The 18,188-nt window shown below is 40.3% G+C and overlaps 1 protein-coding gene across 2 annotated transcripts in view; it reads right to left on the bottom strand.

Annotated features, from left to right (window-relative positions):
- Window positions 1-18,188, bottom strand: part of tbc1d22a (TBC1 domain family, member 22a) — an 81,580-nt gene that overhangs the window by 17,321 nt on the left and 46,071 nt on the right. For both annotated transcript variants that reach the window (XM_077500985.1, XM_077500984.1), the window contains exons 11-12: window positions 13,360-13,435; window positions 6,626-6,753 (exon numbers count right to left, since the gene is read on the bottom strand). In XM_077500985.1, coding sequence (XP_077357111.1) covers window positions 6,626-6,753; window positions 13,360-13,435 — 204 coding nt within the window. The remainder of the gene's footprint in view (window positions 1-6,625; window positions 6,754-13,359; window positions 13,436-18,188) is intronic.

Below are 18,188 nucleotides of genomic sequence, written 5' to 3'. Positions count from 1 at the left end.
TGCAGATGCGACTATTCCTCTTTTCTTTGCACGCCTTCTTATTTCAACCCCACATTATGTTTGGCAGCCCACTTTTTTTTCTTTTTTATATATGTATAAGCAGTGGGGAATTAGGGTAGCAGAGAGAAAAAGGATGAGATGTTCCTTGTTCTTATTCATTTTCCTCCAGAGCCGCATCACATGGAGGATAATTACTCGTGTTTTTGAATGTGAATACTTACAAGTGTGCGGCCCTTTCAGGATGACTCCCAATACTCAAAGCGTAAATGGCAAGATGTGTTGAACTAATTCTGGCATGCGTGTCAAGGAGGTTTAGCTACTGCATTCTTTTTTTTTTTCTTTTCCTAAATTCAGGGAATTCAAGTGTGCCATTGCGCTCATGCATGTGCCTCTTGTGTACGCACTACTACGCTGATGCGCATGCAGCGTGTGCTTTGATAGCAACCTTATCCTCATTTTGGTGGAAGAAGAATCCACCACTTTTTGTCTTGCCTTTTGCTCTACAGAGTCACTGTTTGAGGGGATGTTTGCGAGCAGCCAAGCATGGCGTAACGCGACTCATATATGCCGCCTTGTTGGTCTAACCTGGCAGCTGGCGTCCAAACAACAGGAGCGTGCAAACACAAACACAGATGAGTGAGTATATGAGTGACACGTCGGCAGTGCCATGTTTATCAGTGGCCAAAAGATTTGTCGCTTTAATTTCCTTTTCTTTTCCCAAGTGGTGCTTTTGTGTTCAGGGTTGAGGGCACTGGTAAACTATTCTGGACTATACAAGTGGAATCCACTGTTATCTCGCTCGCTGCAAAAACATCTTAAAAGCTTTGTAGTATGCTTGCTAGACCCAGTAGTTGGCAATAGACCAATTGCTCGTCCGTCCATGTCTAATCCAAAACTGTCTTTGAAATTCCCTACTGACCTATGTAAGTAACATGTTTCTGTTGGATGCCATAGCTGTGTCGTTTTAAGGCTCCAAAACTATTTTGGTGAGTAAACGGATGACCAAAATGACAACATTTTGCCAGATTTGTGGGTGGCAATTACCAGTCTAATCAATGGTAGAATCAATAGAATTTGTTTGTGACAACTCTCGTGCTTGTATTAATAGGTTGATCAAGTTACTGTTTAAATCCTTTTATAGCTGAATCATTTTTGAAAAATATAAATCTGAAATTTTTCCCTCAATATTGTGATTGTGATTTGATAGACATTTATTTATTTTTTTATTATTATTATTTTAAGGTTGTGTGCATTTTTAACAAACAAGCACTAAATTTGCATAACAATAAACTATATCAGTTTTATTAGACATAAATGTTTTGGCCTCGCGGGTTAGGCTTATGCTAAAATAAAGGCAAATGTACCATAAATGAATATGAAACAGTGTATTTATCTCGATCGAATTGTTAATTTACTGAACAGTTTGACTTGCAGAGTCTTTTACTGTTAGCATTCACTAACACAACTTCAAAGTGTGGTGTACGTAAATATAACAAAAACAACCACAGCTGCTCTACATAAAGTTAAAATTACATTTATAAAAAAACAAAGACAGTTACAACAATAAATAAATAACAAAAGCAGCAGATACAATAAAACAAAATATGTAAACTGCACTTCCTAAGCACTGAACTTAGACACTATATAAATGAATACATAACATCTACATATACACAAAAAAATAAAGCCTGCTGTCCAACCGACCAAAATTAAGACGAGTTTTTTCCCTCCTCCCAAATTGCAGCCTTTTATTAAGAACACTGCATTCTACCACATTGTCACATCAATTTGAATATGATGAATTGTTCAGCCTAAAATCACATGATGTTCAGTGCTAAGCATTGGTAGGGTCATGTTTCAAGAATGAATAGTGGTATGGGTATTTTAAGAAAATTAACTGGGCTTCATTCCAATAACTCTTGCCAAAAAATATATTGTCCAAAAATACATGCAAAGGCAAAACATCAGGCCCTAACATCCCAACAGATTAATGTTGACAGTAATAAATGTTAGCCGCATTTGTATCATCCATCACTCTTTGTCTCGTTCCACATCAATTTCTCTCCCTGACACACGATCCCTCCCTACTGTCCTATCGCGTCGCCACCGCCGCTTCATTTCAATGACATTCTTGCCATTAGGAACTACAAAATAAAGTTTGTCTTGCTAGTCAAGGTGACTCCACGCGTCTCCCTCTCTGTTGTTACACCTCGGATCCATCGGCCCTCGTGTCGCGGCAGCCATATTGGCTGAGAGATGCGTTAGACTGGCTGATCAAAGCGGAGAGAGAGGAAGTGGGTGAGGACAACGAGAGGCTGAGGGGAAACGCGGCGTGCGAGGCTCGCAAAACAAAAGTAAACAAAGACATGAGTGGGAATGCGGGACTATTGCAATGTTACAGCGGCTTTAAACTGCTGCGTCGGCTCTGGCGGGATCCACAACATCTCCCAAAAGCAACCGGCACGACATGGAGCTTCATTGAGATTCCCGCCAACCGACGACAGACAAGGTGATGGCGGCGCTCAAGTGATGTAAGATGATCAAGCGCTGATGCAATAATTACACGGGAAGGACATTAAAATGTCAGAAACGCTGACGTGGGGAAAGCACTTTTTCAACTGTGGAATTATTTCTGCTGACAGGAATGTCATGTCACAAAGGTGTTGAGTTCATTTAGGCAAAGGGATTTTAACTAAACGCTGATTTGAAATTGTAAATAATCATGCAAGCTCTCTTTGGCAGACTGCTTCAGTATGCTTCAACTATACGAAGCACTTTGATCAACTGGAAGGGAAGAAAGCTAAAATAATGCATTTGGTGGGTTTTATTACTGCGATACACATCTAAATCACGACACTGCACATTATTTTTCTAACAGGAATAGCCTCATGTCCACAAATGATTAATTTGCTTCCAAAGTCCATTAAAGGTGTTCCATCAATAAGGAAACCTACACTACCTTTCCCTTTTTTTTTTTTTTTAATAGAACACAACAGCAACCACCTTAAAAAGTATTGAGTACTTTTTAACTAATCATACTTGAGTACATTTAAAAGTTTTTTTTTTTGTTTTTTTGTTTTTTTTTACTTTTACCTACAATGCTACTTGACTTGCAAGACGTTACTATTATGCTGTGTTTGAGAGATTTAAAACATTTGAACTTAACTGTCTGCTAAATAAGCTACCGCTGCAGATAATGACATTTCTCATCCTAATAAGAAAGTTTCTCATTCAAACGGGAAAACATTCATGAGAACATGAAAGTTTCTCGTCATGACGAGAACATTTCTCATTAGGATGAGAAATATATTTTACTTCCCCATACAATAAAATCCAATTTACCAAATTTTATACAGCGTCTCATCCAAATAAGTAAGACTGTACTGATTTTGTTGAACATGATGCTGTGTGTATAGCTACTACTTTATATGACAAAAGAAGCAAAACCATGCAAAAAAAAAAAAAAAATGTCATGCTTGACATACTTTTCCTCACGTACTGGTCACTCAACAAGGAGCCGCTGCCTGCATGATAAATCGCAGGCACGGAGAGGAAGCATGATTCAGAGGCTGAAAGTGTCACAGTATCTCTTTAACAGCCATGCTAATGCTGCCACACTGTGTTACTTGCTAATTTCATGCTCTACGCAACAGGGATAATTTGGTCCCTGTCTGTCTGCTTGCCCGCCCGCCTGCTGGGGAAGAAAAGTGAATGTGTGCGATATTTTTCCCCCACTACATAATTCCTGTGTGTGTGTGTGTTTTTAATGTCACTTCCATCCCTTCTTTTAGCGGGATCAATAGTGACACAAATGCAAGGCAAAAAAAAAGAAAAAAAAAGGCTAAATAATAAATGATCATTTGTAGAAAAAGCGCCAGCCAAATAGGAAGATGCCTTACATAAGTGGAAGAAAAAGAAGAGAATATGAGAGAAATTGAGAGAAGGTGCAAAAGGCTGGCTTGTGTTTGGAGCGAGCCAGTTGAACAGATGGTCACGCCGCAGAAAGAAGACCACAGCGGAGACATTACAACATTCAGGTTAAAGCCTCCCTTGGAACGCGTGCAGACGCTCAGAGGCAAAGGGCAAGGGCTTCCTATTTATCAGGGGCATTTGGAATGACCCAAAAAACATGTTTGTGTCCAACAGACTCGCTTTGCATTTTGGTCATTCTTGCATAGAACGACAAAATAAAAGCTGGAAAAAGCCTAACACTCGATTAAAGCAGAAATATATCTAAGTGACTTTAAAACCCACAACAGTGGCTTGCCATAACAAACAGACTAGTCCCTACTGTTCCAACAGTCACTCTGAATTAACTGCTTTTTGAGGTGAGCATTGGTGCGAATGTGACATGCTAACATGGTCAAATGTGTCTTTCAAGACTTGCAATTAAAACAACTCAGGTTTGTACAATTTTCACTTTTGTTTATGAACCAACAAGCCGCATTCCCACCAAGTATATTGGTTTTGGCTGCAATTTCATTAAATTCAACTGCTAAATGTCCTCACCTAGCAGGTCCATTAGTAGTCACATTTTTTGTTTTAATTATTTCACATTTTCTATTGTTAAAAGTTCCCAACAAGCAGTCAGGTTTCACACACATTTTCTTTAACATTTGTTATTACTAAGAGTTCATCCTTAGCGTTTTTGTTTCCTACATTTTTTTCCTCTCTCTCGACGTGATTTTCTGTTAAAAGTTCCCACCTTGAAGTTCAATTTCACAGGTTTTAAAAAGGTTTTCTGTAATTAAAGTTCCCACTTCACAATTTGGTGAGAAAACGGCCTTAAACCAATGAAACAAACCCAAAACAGCTCTTAATAATATTAAAAGTATTGCTAACTTTTGATAGTGCCACTACTTTTGTAAATACACACATAGAAGGGGGGGGTTACGGAATTCAATCTTGAGCGCTGTGGATAAGCTCAAACAAGCAGTAAATATGCATTTATTTACAGCACACACACGTTTGGTTAGCGGCAAAAAAAAAATCTACTATGTGTTCTTTTCTCTTTCCAATATTTCCGTTTCTCACGTTTTATGTTTCTATTGTTCAAAGTTCCCCACTAAAGTTTGTCTTTATGGCAATTTTCTATTGTTAAAACTTTAATGATAACATTTGTTTCCTATGTATTTTTTTCTTGTGTTAAACGCTCCCACCTGGCAGTTAGTTCAATTTGGTACATATTTAAACTTTTTTTCTGTTAAAAGTTCACACATAGCATTCAAGGTTAAATTGTACACAATTTTCTATGTTTCTATTGTTTGGCCTTGTGACCAGTTTGACTTGCAATTCTCTATTCTCTCTCTATTCTCTCTCTCTCTTTTTTTTTTTTTTTTTAATTATTGTTAAGCAGTCCCACCTTGCAGTTGGGGTGATTGTGAGATTTCTTTACATTTTCTTTTCTCACCGAGCTGTTTTCAAGGGCCGCACCTGAATCAGTATATTGTAAAGCATTTATAAAAGGTTGGCCAGCCCTGGTTTGCTGTGTTACCAAACAGATGCAGAGATAGATAAGAGCAGAACAGACAAGAGCAGTTTAGAGCCGTTGTAGTGCTGAAAGTTTCATGAGCGAAAATGGCCTCATTCCCCAACTGGAGTAGGACCCCAGGTGACAGAGGCTGCCAAAAAACAGGTGTAGTGTGTGTGTTTGTGAACTGTACCTACGTGTGCGATGGGGCTGCCATCCAAACAGCATTGTACAATCAAATATTTAGGGGGTGGATTACAAGTACAATGTGTAGCTGGGCAACTCACTCAACCGTCATTTCATTTATTTTCCAACTTTCAGAGGGCAGTATTTTTTTTGTCCTTCCAGTATAGCAAAGTTTCCAGTTATAGTCTTTAAGTGCTTCAGAGCAGTCTGCAATAACTGTACTATCCATTTCTCTTCTTTGCACGTGCACTCGATCCATCAACCACAAAACCGTGATTACCCAGTATTACATTATGGTTATAAGCTTTGGAATACGCCATTAAACTTATATTCATTTTATGAAGAAAATAATAATTGAGGTTTGTGCGAGTCAAATGCGCGTACTGATGGAATTACTGCCAAGGCAATTCTACATATTTTTGACTCAACATTTGTCGTTTTAACTCACTTAAACATGTAAAATTAAACCTTTTAATAACATCTTCAGTATTGGCATTTTAATACATTTTCTTATACTAACAAACTTAACTGGGTATTAATTCCATCCATTATTTCAAGAAATGAAACATAAAAGTCAGTGTCAATATATTAATTAGAATAGACATTTTTGTCTATTATAGCTTCCCACCAACCGTTATTGGCTCTGAATAAACCAATAAATGGCATTTGTACTCTCTACCTCTCTGGTGACCGGAAAATCTGCCATAAATTCTCATTGGAGCTCAAAACCTATCCATGCAAGTAGGGGGCGATGATTCAATAACAAACATTAGGTCTAACCGGCGACGTTAAAAGGAGGTGAACAACCAATTGAAAAACTGTAGGCACTGCTGTGAAGTAAATCAGTAAATAAAGGGTTGAAATGTGGAAAGGGCAGCGTCACAAACACGGAGAGGCATGTTTGGAACTTGATTAAGAGCTTGCCCTCTGTCAACAGAAGTGACGCCACTGCAGTAAATGTGTGATTACCTGGTAGGTGTCCCACAGTCTAATAGTGCATCGTAGTGGCAGCTCCCGCATCAAAAGGTTGTTCATCCAGCGAAAGGCAAACTGCAAGTATTCCACCTCGTAATGCTGCATGTGATGATGCACCGACTCTGCAAATGAAGAAATAACAATATCAAGACTTTTTTTTTTTTTTTTTTGATCTCAAGGGTACACACGTTGCTTTTTGTGGAGACATTTTGTTTACGGGCCTGTCTGGCTTATCTTCTCTGATTGTGTGACGGTGACTTTAATAAAAGGCAGAGTGGAATGAGCCACCTTTTGTAGTCAAGCCCGTGTTGTTGTATAACTCAGCTGTTATCGAACACAGTCCAAATAAACAGTGCAAAAAAATATTTTTGTAGTCCTTGCCACTTTGAGGTTCGTTGTCATGTAACTTCCGTCAACTTTTTGTAATTGTACAACTACAGTCATTGGAAAACATGACTTCAAGTATTTTAACTCTCTACTCCAACACACGGTTCACACCGTCGGGGTGTGCATGTGTGTCAGTTGACAAGCAAGTTGAAAGACAAGTGAGGGAACAAAGCAGCATGACTGAATGTGTGACATGTAAACAAATGCATGTAAATGACAATTTATTGAGTTTGGGGGGGGGGGGGGGGGGGATCTACTGTCTGTGAAATGTCTTTGTAAAAACAGACATTAAGTTATGTATGAATGGTTGTTGAAGTGCCTCCTCTAACGTTAACATAGTTCTTTCGCATCAAGAAGGCACCAAAGCAATATTTTTTATATTGGAAACGACTTTGGCCTGTGCACACACAGCAAATCGGATAGTTTGTTATCCTTCCATTCATTTGAACCGAATAGGCACCTTTAATCATCTGCACATCTTGACATAATTGACCAGAGACTGGATTTTTCTGAAAATCTGTTGAAATGATGAGGTATTCATGCAAAAAGAAGACGGAAGCTCAATTCCCACAATAAATCCCCTTCAAGTGGACACCACGAGTGTCATTAGAAGCTTACCACAAACGCGCACACACAACAGGTATTATCGCATTCCGGCCTCAGTGTCGATACGGAGCAAAATGCCGCTTTGTATTCATGGCGATTTAATCTTGCTGAATCAGCGCAGCCTGTCTCGCGGTGACCAATTGTGTTGCACTGGCTCAAAGTATGATGGAGGTTTAGAAATGGTACACACAGCTTATAGCAAGAAAACATTCTCACTTCTGACTTGACCTGAAAGAAAAAAGATGTCATGTCAGTTTGTGCTAACGTGATACGTTGCAATACTGATGACGGGCCTCATGTGAAGGTGGTTTGTGATGAATAATTTTACTACTGAATGCAGATGTATTAGTAACATGAGTTCAATCGTGTGTACATGTTAGCTGAAGGCTGTCGATGCTTACTGATCCTCTCAATTTTGAGTACTTGCCACCATTTCAATTCTTTGCAAATGTTTGCTCTATATGGGAAGGACTGGTCTATTTCACCCCCAAATAGTGGAGGTTCACTATTGAACTTAAAGTGACAAAAAATGTTAAAGCCATTCATAGGCTACTTCATGGCTGCTGGGCGAGTATTCATGAAATACTACGGCAAAAAGTATGATCAAAAACATAGCTGACTTTCTCCACCTACATTATTATTATTTTTTGCTAACAATATTTTAGCGCAATCCAGCGAACTAACCTGCATCGAACAGCAACCCATACATAGTCAGTTTGTACCGTTACAGTTCCATTATTCTAGTATTTTAAGTCATTTGCTTCCAAAAAACGTATAAACATGTTCTATTTTAAATATTGCCATGGTTTATTTATACCAAAAACATATTTATATGTTTGTTTTTTTATGCTAGGAGCATACAGAAGGCTTTGATGGAGCTTCTGACCTGCAGAGGTCACTTCAAGCAATGGTAGTTATTACAAAAAACGGCCAGCAGGTGGCAGCAGAGTATTAGAGATCAGCCAGGGCCATGTTGCTACAAGCTCTTCTCCCCAGTGTTTTCAACAGGTTTGCAAATGATGAAATTTAGCTATATTGTAATTCTAATTGCTGCAAAATGGAAACAGATAGAAATATCGCTTTTTTTTTCCTGATGAAAGAAGATACTCAAATCTTTCTTTTGGTAGTTTCCATATTTTTATACCAATAGAACATAAAATTATGTGGGCCTTGCAAAATCAGTCAAAATCCAAAATGGCTGCGAGCGAATGAGTTAATAGGCGCAAATGCATATTTTAAAAAAAAAAATTAACTCCATGGCAGGACTGTATACAATCCCAAGTGAGATGAAAAGATGGACCAAATGAATATATTTAAAAGCTCTGCTTTCTTTCCTATATTGCTGATAAATGTTGTTTATCTATGGCTTTATGTAACAAAAGATGAAAAATAGCACTATTCAGCGGTTGATATATTTCACAGAAATAAAAAACGGTGACATAATTATTACATGCTGTTGTGAGAGCACACAACATGGCTGCCCCATTAACGGCAAAGGGTGACAGAGCTCGGCCGGCTGCCAAACAGATGGGAACAACTTTTGGACAAAGTTAAATTACGCTAATGAACTCACTCCGTCTAGTATTAGGGACTTGAGCAAACACGCGCAGGAAGAAGCGCAGGTAGTTACATTGTGGTTTGTCATGAGGAATTATCACAGTAGGTGAGGAGCTAAAATTAACACGCGTGCACACACACACTAAAACTTGTGGCTTTTTAACTCTGGGCTGCAGTCCAGCTGGCACAGAACTCGGCATGCTGGGTTGGCTGGTTACCGCGGGCCGAGCAAGGTGGAGGGTGACATGGCTCGTGGATGCTGATTGACTGATGAGTCTTGTCTTGATTCCTAGCGCGGGGCTGAAGTTGAGGACGGAGGCCGTGACGCCGGCTCATGGCTGGTAAGGAGCGGGTGAACGCGGGACGGTCGGTCAGAGGTCGTACAGTGACGAGTGAGTATTTCCCGCCGTAGTGCTGATGAGGACATTTCGGCTCGACTCTCCTTGGTGCACAGCATAATTGCAGCTACACACTCCTTCCTCTCGTCTGACCTTTATTTGCTTCCTACTCTTTCTTTCACAGACTTCTTCTGGCGTCATCAAGCCAAAATCAAAATGTATCGCCAACAAGAAACCAATTTAAGTTACCGTACAGTTAATGGACACTCATGTCTGCCTTTTGCAGTATTGCTTAAATTCATTAAATGAGTCGTTACTAAGCACTTTTGCTAACAGTTTAGTTGGTGTTAGAAACATAAAATACTTTAACATCTTTATCGTCTTCTAAAAACGGCTTTTAACTCGTTCACTTCCAGGCCGTTAATGGCAGTAAATGAGTTAATTATTGCTGGAACAGTAATGCAAATTGGTGACTGCGGGAGATGGGTGTGAGTATTTGCACGCACTGCAAATATTTTAGTGTTAACTGTTAACACAATTGACTGTGTCAAAAATGATTGTGGAGGTCCTCATGTGTCTGTTATTGAGCATTCTGCAATTAAGCCGTAATTGTTCTTTACGGGTCAGAATGACTTAGGCTAGGTTCACACTGCAGGTCTTAATGCTGTTCAATTCAGATTTTTTGGTGACATACAGTTATTTTGGAGTAAGCGTTTATATTACATATGAATTGTCTGTCTGCTGTGTGAACCATATGTGACCTCAAAGTTACCCAAAGAAGATAGGTCAAACACAACGCTGTGTTTACAGAATTAAATACATATGCGTGTCCAGCGTGTCAGGGCCATGGACTTTTAGAGGTCCGTCGTCAGGGGCTCATTTTTACCATCTCATATCTACAGAGTGATGTGGGAGGAGCTAGAAATAATATGTGAAAATGAGGCGAGACTTTTCGAACGCCTAATTTCACGGAGGCTTTTAACAATGACGTCACGTCATTGCCACGCATAATAAATGAGCCATCTGAGTGGCTCAATTACTAATATCACCAAAAATGTCAACTTTATGCTTCATGCTTCAAGTGGGATTAAATTAAAGTCAAATATAAAGTAACACTGTTACTCGAACTTTGCTGATTCACGTACGTCTCTGCGTCTCTCTCTATTGGACATGCTGCAGTCGCATTGCAAATATTGGGAAACATATCTGATCTAGGACCACATATGAAAGCGACCCAGGCCAGATATGAAAAAAAAAAAAAAAAAAAAAAAATCAGAATTGAGCCGTTCAAACAGACATAAAAAAGATACAGGTCGCATTCGGGCAAAAAAAATCTGATTTGGGTCGCATTGCATTTGCCTGCAGTATGAACGTATCCTTAATGTGTTCATTATAAATTATTCCTCAACCTAATGTTTCCAAAGAGTCCCCAAAAATCGAGCTGCCTGACATAATGGGTGAAAAAAAAACAAATACTTATGTCAAATCTTCAATATCTTTTATAGTCCACCTCAAATGTTAACACAAGAAATAGACTCAACTTTCAACGTATCAATATTATGCCTACAAAGACATCAATTTTACACTAGAGCTACAAAACAGTATCGATTTTTTTCATGTTGCTCTTTTTTTTTTATTTTGCAAAATACTATCTCAACCCAACTACCAGCCATTTAACTAACACAAAGCAGACGCACCAGCACACGCTGTCAGTGTGCCTTCCATTTGCATAACTAAATTCACCTTCGGGCAATTTGCATGTTAATGAACTCGTGCTAATGCACTTGCTCGCGACAAATACACAGACAGAAGATAAGGGAGAGATAAAGAGATCAGAGAGGCATTTTAAGCACGCCGACAAAGTAGCTTGTCTTTGGAGGAAGTAGGGTGCCTGTGATGGCGTCGAACAAGGCAAACAGGAGTTTGCGCGAGTCGTTACAAGTGGAATAATTACGAGGGGCGGGCAGTGACAAAAATATCCTGTCGTTTTTAATCGAGAGCAATCAACGCAACAGAATAAACTGCTGTGTCTGTGTTTGATCATCTTTTCCTGCATCGGCAACATCATTTTACTACAAAATGTATGTGCTCTATATGCTGATGAAATTAACATATTTTATGGCTCAGTCTCCTCAAGCATGGTCTTATATTTACATTGTTTTCATAGATAATGATCTTCACCTGTTTTTTTTTTTCTTCAAATCTAATATGCCAATATTTTTCAAAGTCCTCGTCCCGCATATTGTTTGAACAAACACAAGCAGTATTCTACTAAATTACAATGTCGATTTGAAAACGATTAATTGTTCAGCCCTACCAACATTAATGTGCGATAGGGTTGACAATCTGCGCGTCACAAGCCAAACTCCCACCTGACAGGTGCTGCAAAATCAATTTAGAAACGATGACAAGGCATTGAGACGACCCAAAACGCAGATACTCTGTCGACAGCAAAGCGAAAAGCGACCGTGTAACACTAGATAAAGGCTATCAGTGATCTCATTAGGAGTGGTAATGTCAAACCAGTGAGGTAGAAAATGTCCGTGCCCCGGCTGTGATGACAGGGCACTTATGGAGTAAGACACAGTGAAACATGCCGAGTCATATTTTTCCAGCCTTTTGCTGGTGCTGTGCGCTCAAGTGTCGCAAGGACATTGTTCTGCTTTGTCTTAATTTAATTCTTTTTAAACCCACATTCACGGTCCAAATGCAAACAATCTGTTTTCATTAACACTGTCACACAGCTTCTCAAATGCATTCACATAGCAAAACCATGCCCTGGACACACACACACGCACACACCCATACAGTTAAGTCCTCTCCTCGCCCTTCGTGACAAAGATGGTGACGGCATCGTGGGACATTGCAAGGTTATCCAATAGCATGGCCATTATACAAAAGCACGCTCCAATGAGTCCTGTTTGACGTGTGTTTACCTTTATCAGAGAAAATATCAGGGTCTTTACCTCTGTGATTTAGGACAGCTAAAGCAATCAGCCGTTCCCAACCGTTTTTGCACCATCTTTTATATTGGAAAACTTACGGCACACCACAAAACATTCAAATCAAAGTACCACTCGACTGAAACAATTATCTTCTCATTTACTCACACTCTTACTAGTAAAATCTAAGCTAATGCTAATATCCATGTTCACAATCACAGTTTTCCATCAGATAGATGTGACTACCAATGATCTCAATGACATCATTGTCTCAATGACGTCAATGTCTTCAATGAAAAATACAAATACAGTTGTTGTGCTGTATTTTTGCCATAGCATAGTTGCTTCATTTTGTTGGGGGATCAGATTTTAGAAAGTTTCAAATCCAATGCATGGGAGGCCCCGTTTGGGTTGCGTACTTGCGATTATAACCTGCGGGGACACTTGAAGCATGAGACTATGAACGTATCCTTAATGTGTTCATTATAAATTATTCCTCAACCTAATGTTTCCAAAGAGTCCCCAAAAATCGAGCTGCCTGACATAATGGGTGAAAAAAAAACAAATACTTATGTCAAATCTTCAATATCTTTTATAGTCCACCTCAAATGTTAACACAAGAAATAGACTCAACTTTCAACGTATCAATATTATGCCTACAAAGACATCAATTTTACACTAGAGCTACAAAACAGTATCGATTTTTTTCATGTTGCTCTTTTTTTTTTTATTTTGCAAAATACTATCTCAACCCAACTACCAGCCATTTAACTAACACAAAGCAGACGCACCAGCACACGCTGTCAGTGTGCCTTCCATTTGCATAACTAAATTCACCTTCGGGCAATTTGCATGTTAATGAACTCGTGCTAATAGATACTTGAAGCATGAGACTAACCATCAATCCTGCTGACCAGCTCCTCCAGGGCCTTGACTTTCCTCTGGATGCCCGGCTGTGCAAAGGTGTAGTTGTCCTGGGAAGAAAGAGCAAAGTGTCCATCATATGACTGCGTCTTCACAATGCTCGAAAACCATTTACATGTGTAAGCTCATTGGCGGAGGTAATAAATATAGGGAGATTCAGCCAACACTCGGGCTGATTCAATCAAACAGAATGCCATTTTAGGAATACTTGTCATGGTTCCTAGTAATTTCCTGGAAATCATTGCCAAAATTGTGTCCCTGGTCGTCTGCAGCCAATTGCAGATCCTGACACAAATTGTTCAGAAATTTCACATTCCCAACCCCCCCCCCCCCCTTCTCTGACGGTTCTTTTGTCATGGGAAAAGAGCAGCAACCATTACAGGCTTGAAGTGCTTGCCAGGACTCGCTTTACGCATCACACGCGCCACTCGAGCAGTCTATTCAAATCAGTAACGTAGCCTTGAAGACAAAGCTGAGAGCTGATTGTCTGGCGGGTGGCAAAAATTGAACACTTTAGATGTGATGAAAATGTGTACATTTGCAAAACAGTCAATTACACTTGTGCGACGGTGTTGTCAAAAAGGCTAATAAACCTGGCTGTAATAATGACACAATGATCACAAGAGTGGGCAACAACGGTTGCTCAAACTTGCAGAATGTGCATATGAGAAGGGCCTGTAAGCATTCTGTGGGCGACTCCAAACACACGCGCACACGCACAACAAGGATTAAGTTTCCTTGAGGGGTCATTTCAGTATGGCCGGAGAACAGCTGATGTGGCAAACCATCCAACAAGCAGAGAGTGATGGAAAGAGAAAATGAGAAGGAGAGAAGAGAGAAGGATGGAAGGAAGGAAGGAAGGAAGGGAGGGAGGGAGGGAGGGGTGATTTAGTAATAAACAGCTCTAGTTGTCCTTCAGGATCAGCAGAAAGAAGATGTGTGCGCGTCCCCCTGAGTCAATTGGAGGCTGCCTGGGCGGAACCCTTCTCATTTACAACTTTTTTGGTTTTCCATCTCTATTGGAATTGTTCTCCCCTGCTAATAATCATCAACTGAATCAGTCATAAGGCTACAAATAGTGTGGTGGTAACAAATCAAATTAAATTAATAATACATTGAGCATCCAAAAAAAGCTTGCAGAGTTCCACATTAAGCATCTGCAATTCAACCTTAATTGCTCTTGACAGGTCAGAATGACTTAACATGTTCGTCTTAAATATTCCTCAAACTAATGTTCCCAAAGTGTCACCAAAAATCGAGCTACCTGACCTAACCGCGTTAAAAAGCAAAAGGAAATTGTGAAATGCTCTGCAGATGAATCCTTCAGCTACCGTTACAGCTCTGACGCCTTTGCAGGCTCACATCAGGGAGGCAAGCAAAAGGTGACTCGTGTCGTCATAACAACAAGTGCTTCTTTGGTTCTTGTGACCTGAAATGATTTGGATGAGCGCTTTTCAGAATAAGGAGGATAAATTCCCGAGAGCTATTTACTCAACCTACTAATTCATGAAAGCCTCCTCCATCTATTTATCTGAATCACATTTGCCTTTTGTAATTCAGCTCTATTTTCCAAGTCCCCTCCTCTTCTAACACTAGTGTTAATTTGGTGAGGTGCAGAGTAATTACATTTGCATTATTGAGGCTGCTGGCTTTAATCAACTACCCTTCTCTTGCTCTCACCTGCCTCTCGTGTTCCTGCTTTCAGTCACGGCAGAGTATTTCCCAGTTCCTCATTTTGGCTTTTGATACAGTATCTCTCTGGCACAGTTCCTCACGTTTGTGTTTTATTTTCCGTCCCTCTCCTTTATGCAATTCAGTCAGGTATCTCAGTCAAATTCCCAAAGACAAATCCTATTCTCACGTTTCTCTTTATTACCTCCTGCCACTTTTGTTACATCTCTTCCAATTACACATGCAGCCACTGTAATTCTGAGTATGGTTTTTTTGGTTGTTGTTGTGGTTGTCTTGTAAGATCAGCGGTCAAAAACAAACGTACTACAAAGTCATTTCATTATTCCTGAAGAGTATTAAATCAGTCATGTGCAGTGTGATGTTTAGACTTCGAGAGATAGACCGTTTCATTGTGACAAACCGTCCTCGTTTAACCTGTTACTCTCATTTGGTCTTCATTTCTTTTTGACCTTTTCTCCTCATCTCTTGACATCAACCTGGTTTCACTCTCACCTCTTTTGTGCCCCGTTCTCTCTCCAAGTCAACTCTGATAATGATGCACCTCTGAACAAATAAGGCAAAAGGACGAAACTCACCTCAGATATTTCCCAACCTATACACTCTCCACGTTTCACCAAATCTTGGCATATCATGTAAACAGAACTGCCCACACACCAATCAAACGAATCGAGTATACAAGCATGAAGTTCTGCCAGGTGTCAAAAGCCTCTCCACTCGCTCTCAGCTGAATCAATAGCTCCTCTTCACCTCTAAAGTCCATTCTATTAGAGACAACAATGGCTCCACACTGGACTCAGATTGCCTTCCATTGTGGCTCCCGATGTCTATCAGCGAGTTGGACAGCAGCGGCACAACAATGCGGCGAGCGGGCGTCGCGTTTGTGTTGGTGAGTGGGAAAGAGACAGATGACAGGTAAAGATAAAGGCTTTACGATAATAGATGTTGCGGCGTTGTGTTGAAAAGCGAAGGACAGTGCAGTTATCTGCTGGTCGTTTGACGCATGTGTGTGTGTGTCTGTGACAGAAAAGAAGATTATATAAAACAGGTTGAGATAAAAACAAGCGTGGAGACAATATTCAAGAGGGATTGAAGGATTTCAGCGAGCAATTGATGAAAGACATTTTGTAGATCTAGACTGGCTTGCTCACATCTGTAATAGGCACACATCACTTTCCACTTGTTTCAATGGAACTCATCTCATACGTGGTTGTGGATCGAGTTCCTGTTGAAAGTGATTGTTTTGATAAATGCCATTTTGTTTTTGTTTTTTTTAGTGCTAAGTATTGGCTTGCATTGTCGAGCTCACCCGAAGTTCAGTATCGGCGATTTTAAGGTAGGCAAATTTCAGACTTTCTACAAAAAGAATGGGCCATAGGGTCAATATTACAAGACTACAGCAATGTGAATGTACACTCAGATTCACACCAATGGGCAATTTAGAGTCTTCAATAAAACTAATGCATAAAACAACCCGCTCAAGTAAACTACACATGGGAAGGCCTGATCTGGGATTCAAATCCAGAATCTCAGAATTCTGACTCACTGTACTGCCCCTCATAATTGTCTTGCCATTTGAGGATGTAATCAATTTCTAATAATCAAGGCCTTCATTTGGGAGGAAATAACTTTTGATAAATAACTGTAACGATTATCGGCCGGTTGTAACTTTTTGCAACCTCAGTTCCAAAGGAATTGAGCTCCTGTGGCCTGAACATGCCACTGTGGGGGGTGGGAAGACACAAGAATATCCCCCACAAACAGCCACAAATGCTCTGATTGACACGCGCACGCGCACACACACACACACACAAATCAGAACAGTAAAAGCCTTCTTAGAAACTTGACTTTCTTATTTTGCAACAGAACAATGAATTATGAAATGTTATGTTTGCCATTTGTGAAATGTTGACTCCATGAAATGTCATGAAAATGTTCCATTGCAGTGGCAGATTCTCCACTAAACTTTCATGTGTATGCACGTTTTAACTGTGTAAGCTAGGTAACATTTCATTTGAGGTATTCAATTGTACGTGTTGCATTGATTGAATTCTGACCTTAGAATTTCAACAAACATGGGATCCAGATTCAATCTGATTAGTCTCTACCAAAACCTTCTCTAAGCTGGTAACTTTCCACTGTGGTCTCACCGGCCCCCCTGGTGTGGAGGCCGCCGCCCTCCCAATTTAAAAGCACGCTCCCTGCGTGCTGCTCCCTCTCTTCTCCGCTGCTCTTTGGCTCCCGCTTCTTCGCTGCTCCTTGGCTCTCTTGGCTCTTTCCTGGTCTCCATCGGCGCGGCTGCCAGACAAAGAGCTAGCCCAGCTAGCTTAACCTCCAGCACACGGCAACGCACAGAAGCCATCGCGTGTAGCGACAGGCGCAGCGAAACACGCTGCTTTTAGTCCCTGCAAAGGCTCAACGGATGGTGCTTTTCCAGGCACCGTGAGGCCTCCACCAAGAGGGCCTCTCCCCAGCCAGCAGGTTGACCCCGTGACGCTCAGTTGGCCAGCCGGACGACCTGTCTCTCCCTCTCCTGAACTGAACCTTCTCCATTCTATCTTCAAACGGGCTTGGCGAGTCTCCATCCAGGGTCCTGCTTCTCAGATCAACCCCATCTGTAAGTGCAACTTTGCAGACCTTCGCCCTAGTACAAATTGGTGCAAACTAGGTTGATTGTGGGTCCCATGTTGGTTGATTCAAGAAATCCATCACCTTGGTTAAGACCGTTTCTCTTTTCTTCTTTTCTTCCCCTTTGATTATTTTTATTATTTTAGTTCTCGTTTCATTTCCTATCATAGTAGTTAGTTTTGCTTCTTTAAATTCTAAGTAGATTATCCCACCTAGGTTAGAGAATAAACGTGCACAAAACTCAACCCCTGGTTTACTGTGTGTGTGTTTCAACAATTTATAGTGACCTCTAAGCTGAACAAAGAACTCACAAAATTGTAGTAAGGGCACAACCTTCATTTTAATGACTGATTCAACGAGGTTCTCATCTGTTATCCTGATAAAATTATCAAAAAGAGATGTGGTGCTCCGCAGGCAAGCTCAACTTAATTTAAATATTAAGTTTGAGTCTCCTTCAATTAATGAGCCAATTGATTATTAATTTAA

The sequence above is a fragment of the Festucalex cinctus genome, chromosome 16 (genome assembly GCF_051991245.1).
Source record: "Festucalex cinctus isolate MCC-2025b chromosome 16, RoL_Fcin_1.0, whole genome shotgun sequence".
NCBI lineage: Eukaryota > Metazoa > Chordata > Actinopteri > Syngnathiformes > Syngnathidae > Festucalex > Festucalex cinctus.
The sequence above is the reverse complement of the archived record's forward strand: the minus strand, read 5'-3'. Positions and strand labels throughout refer to the sequence as shown.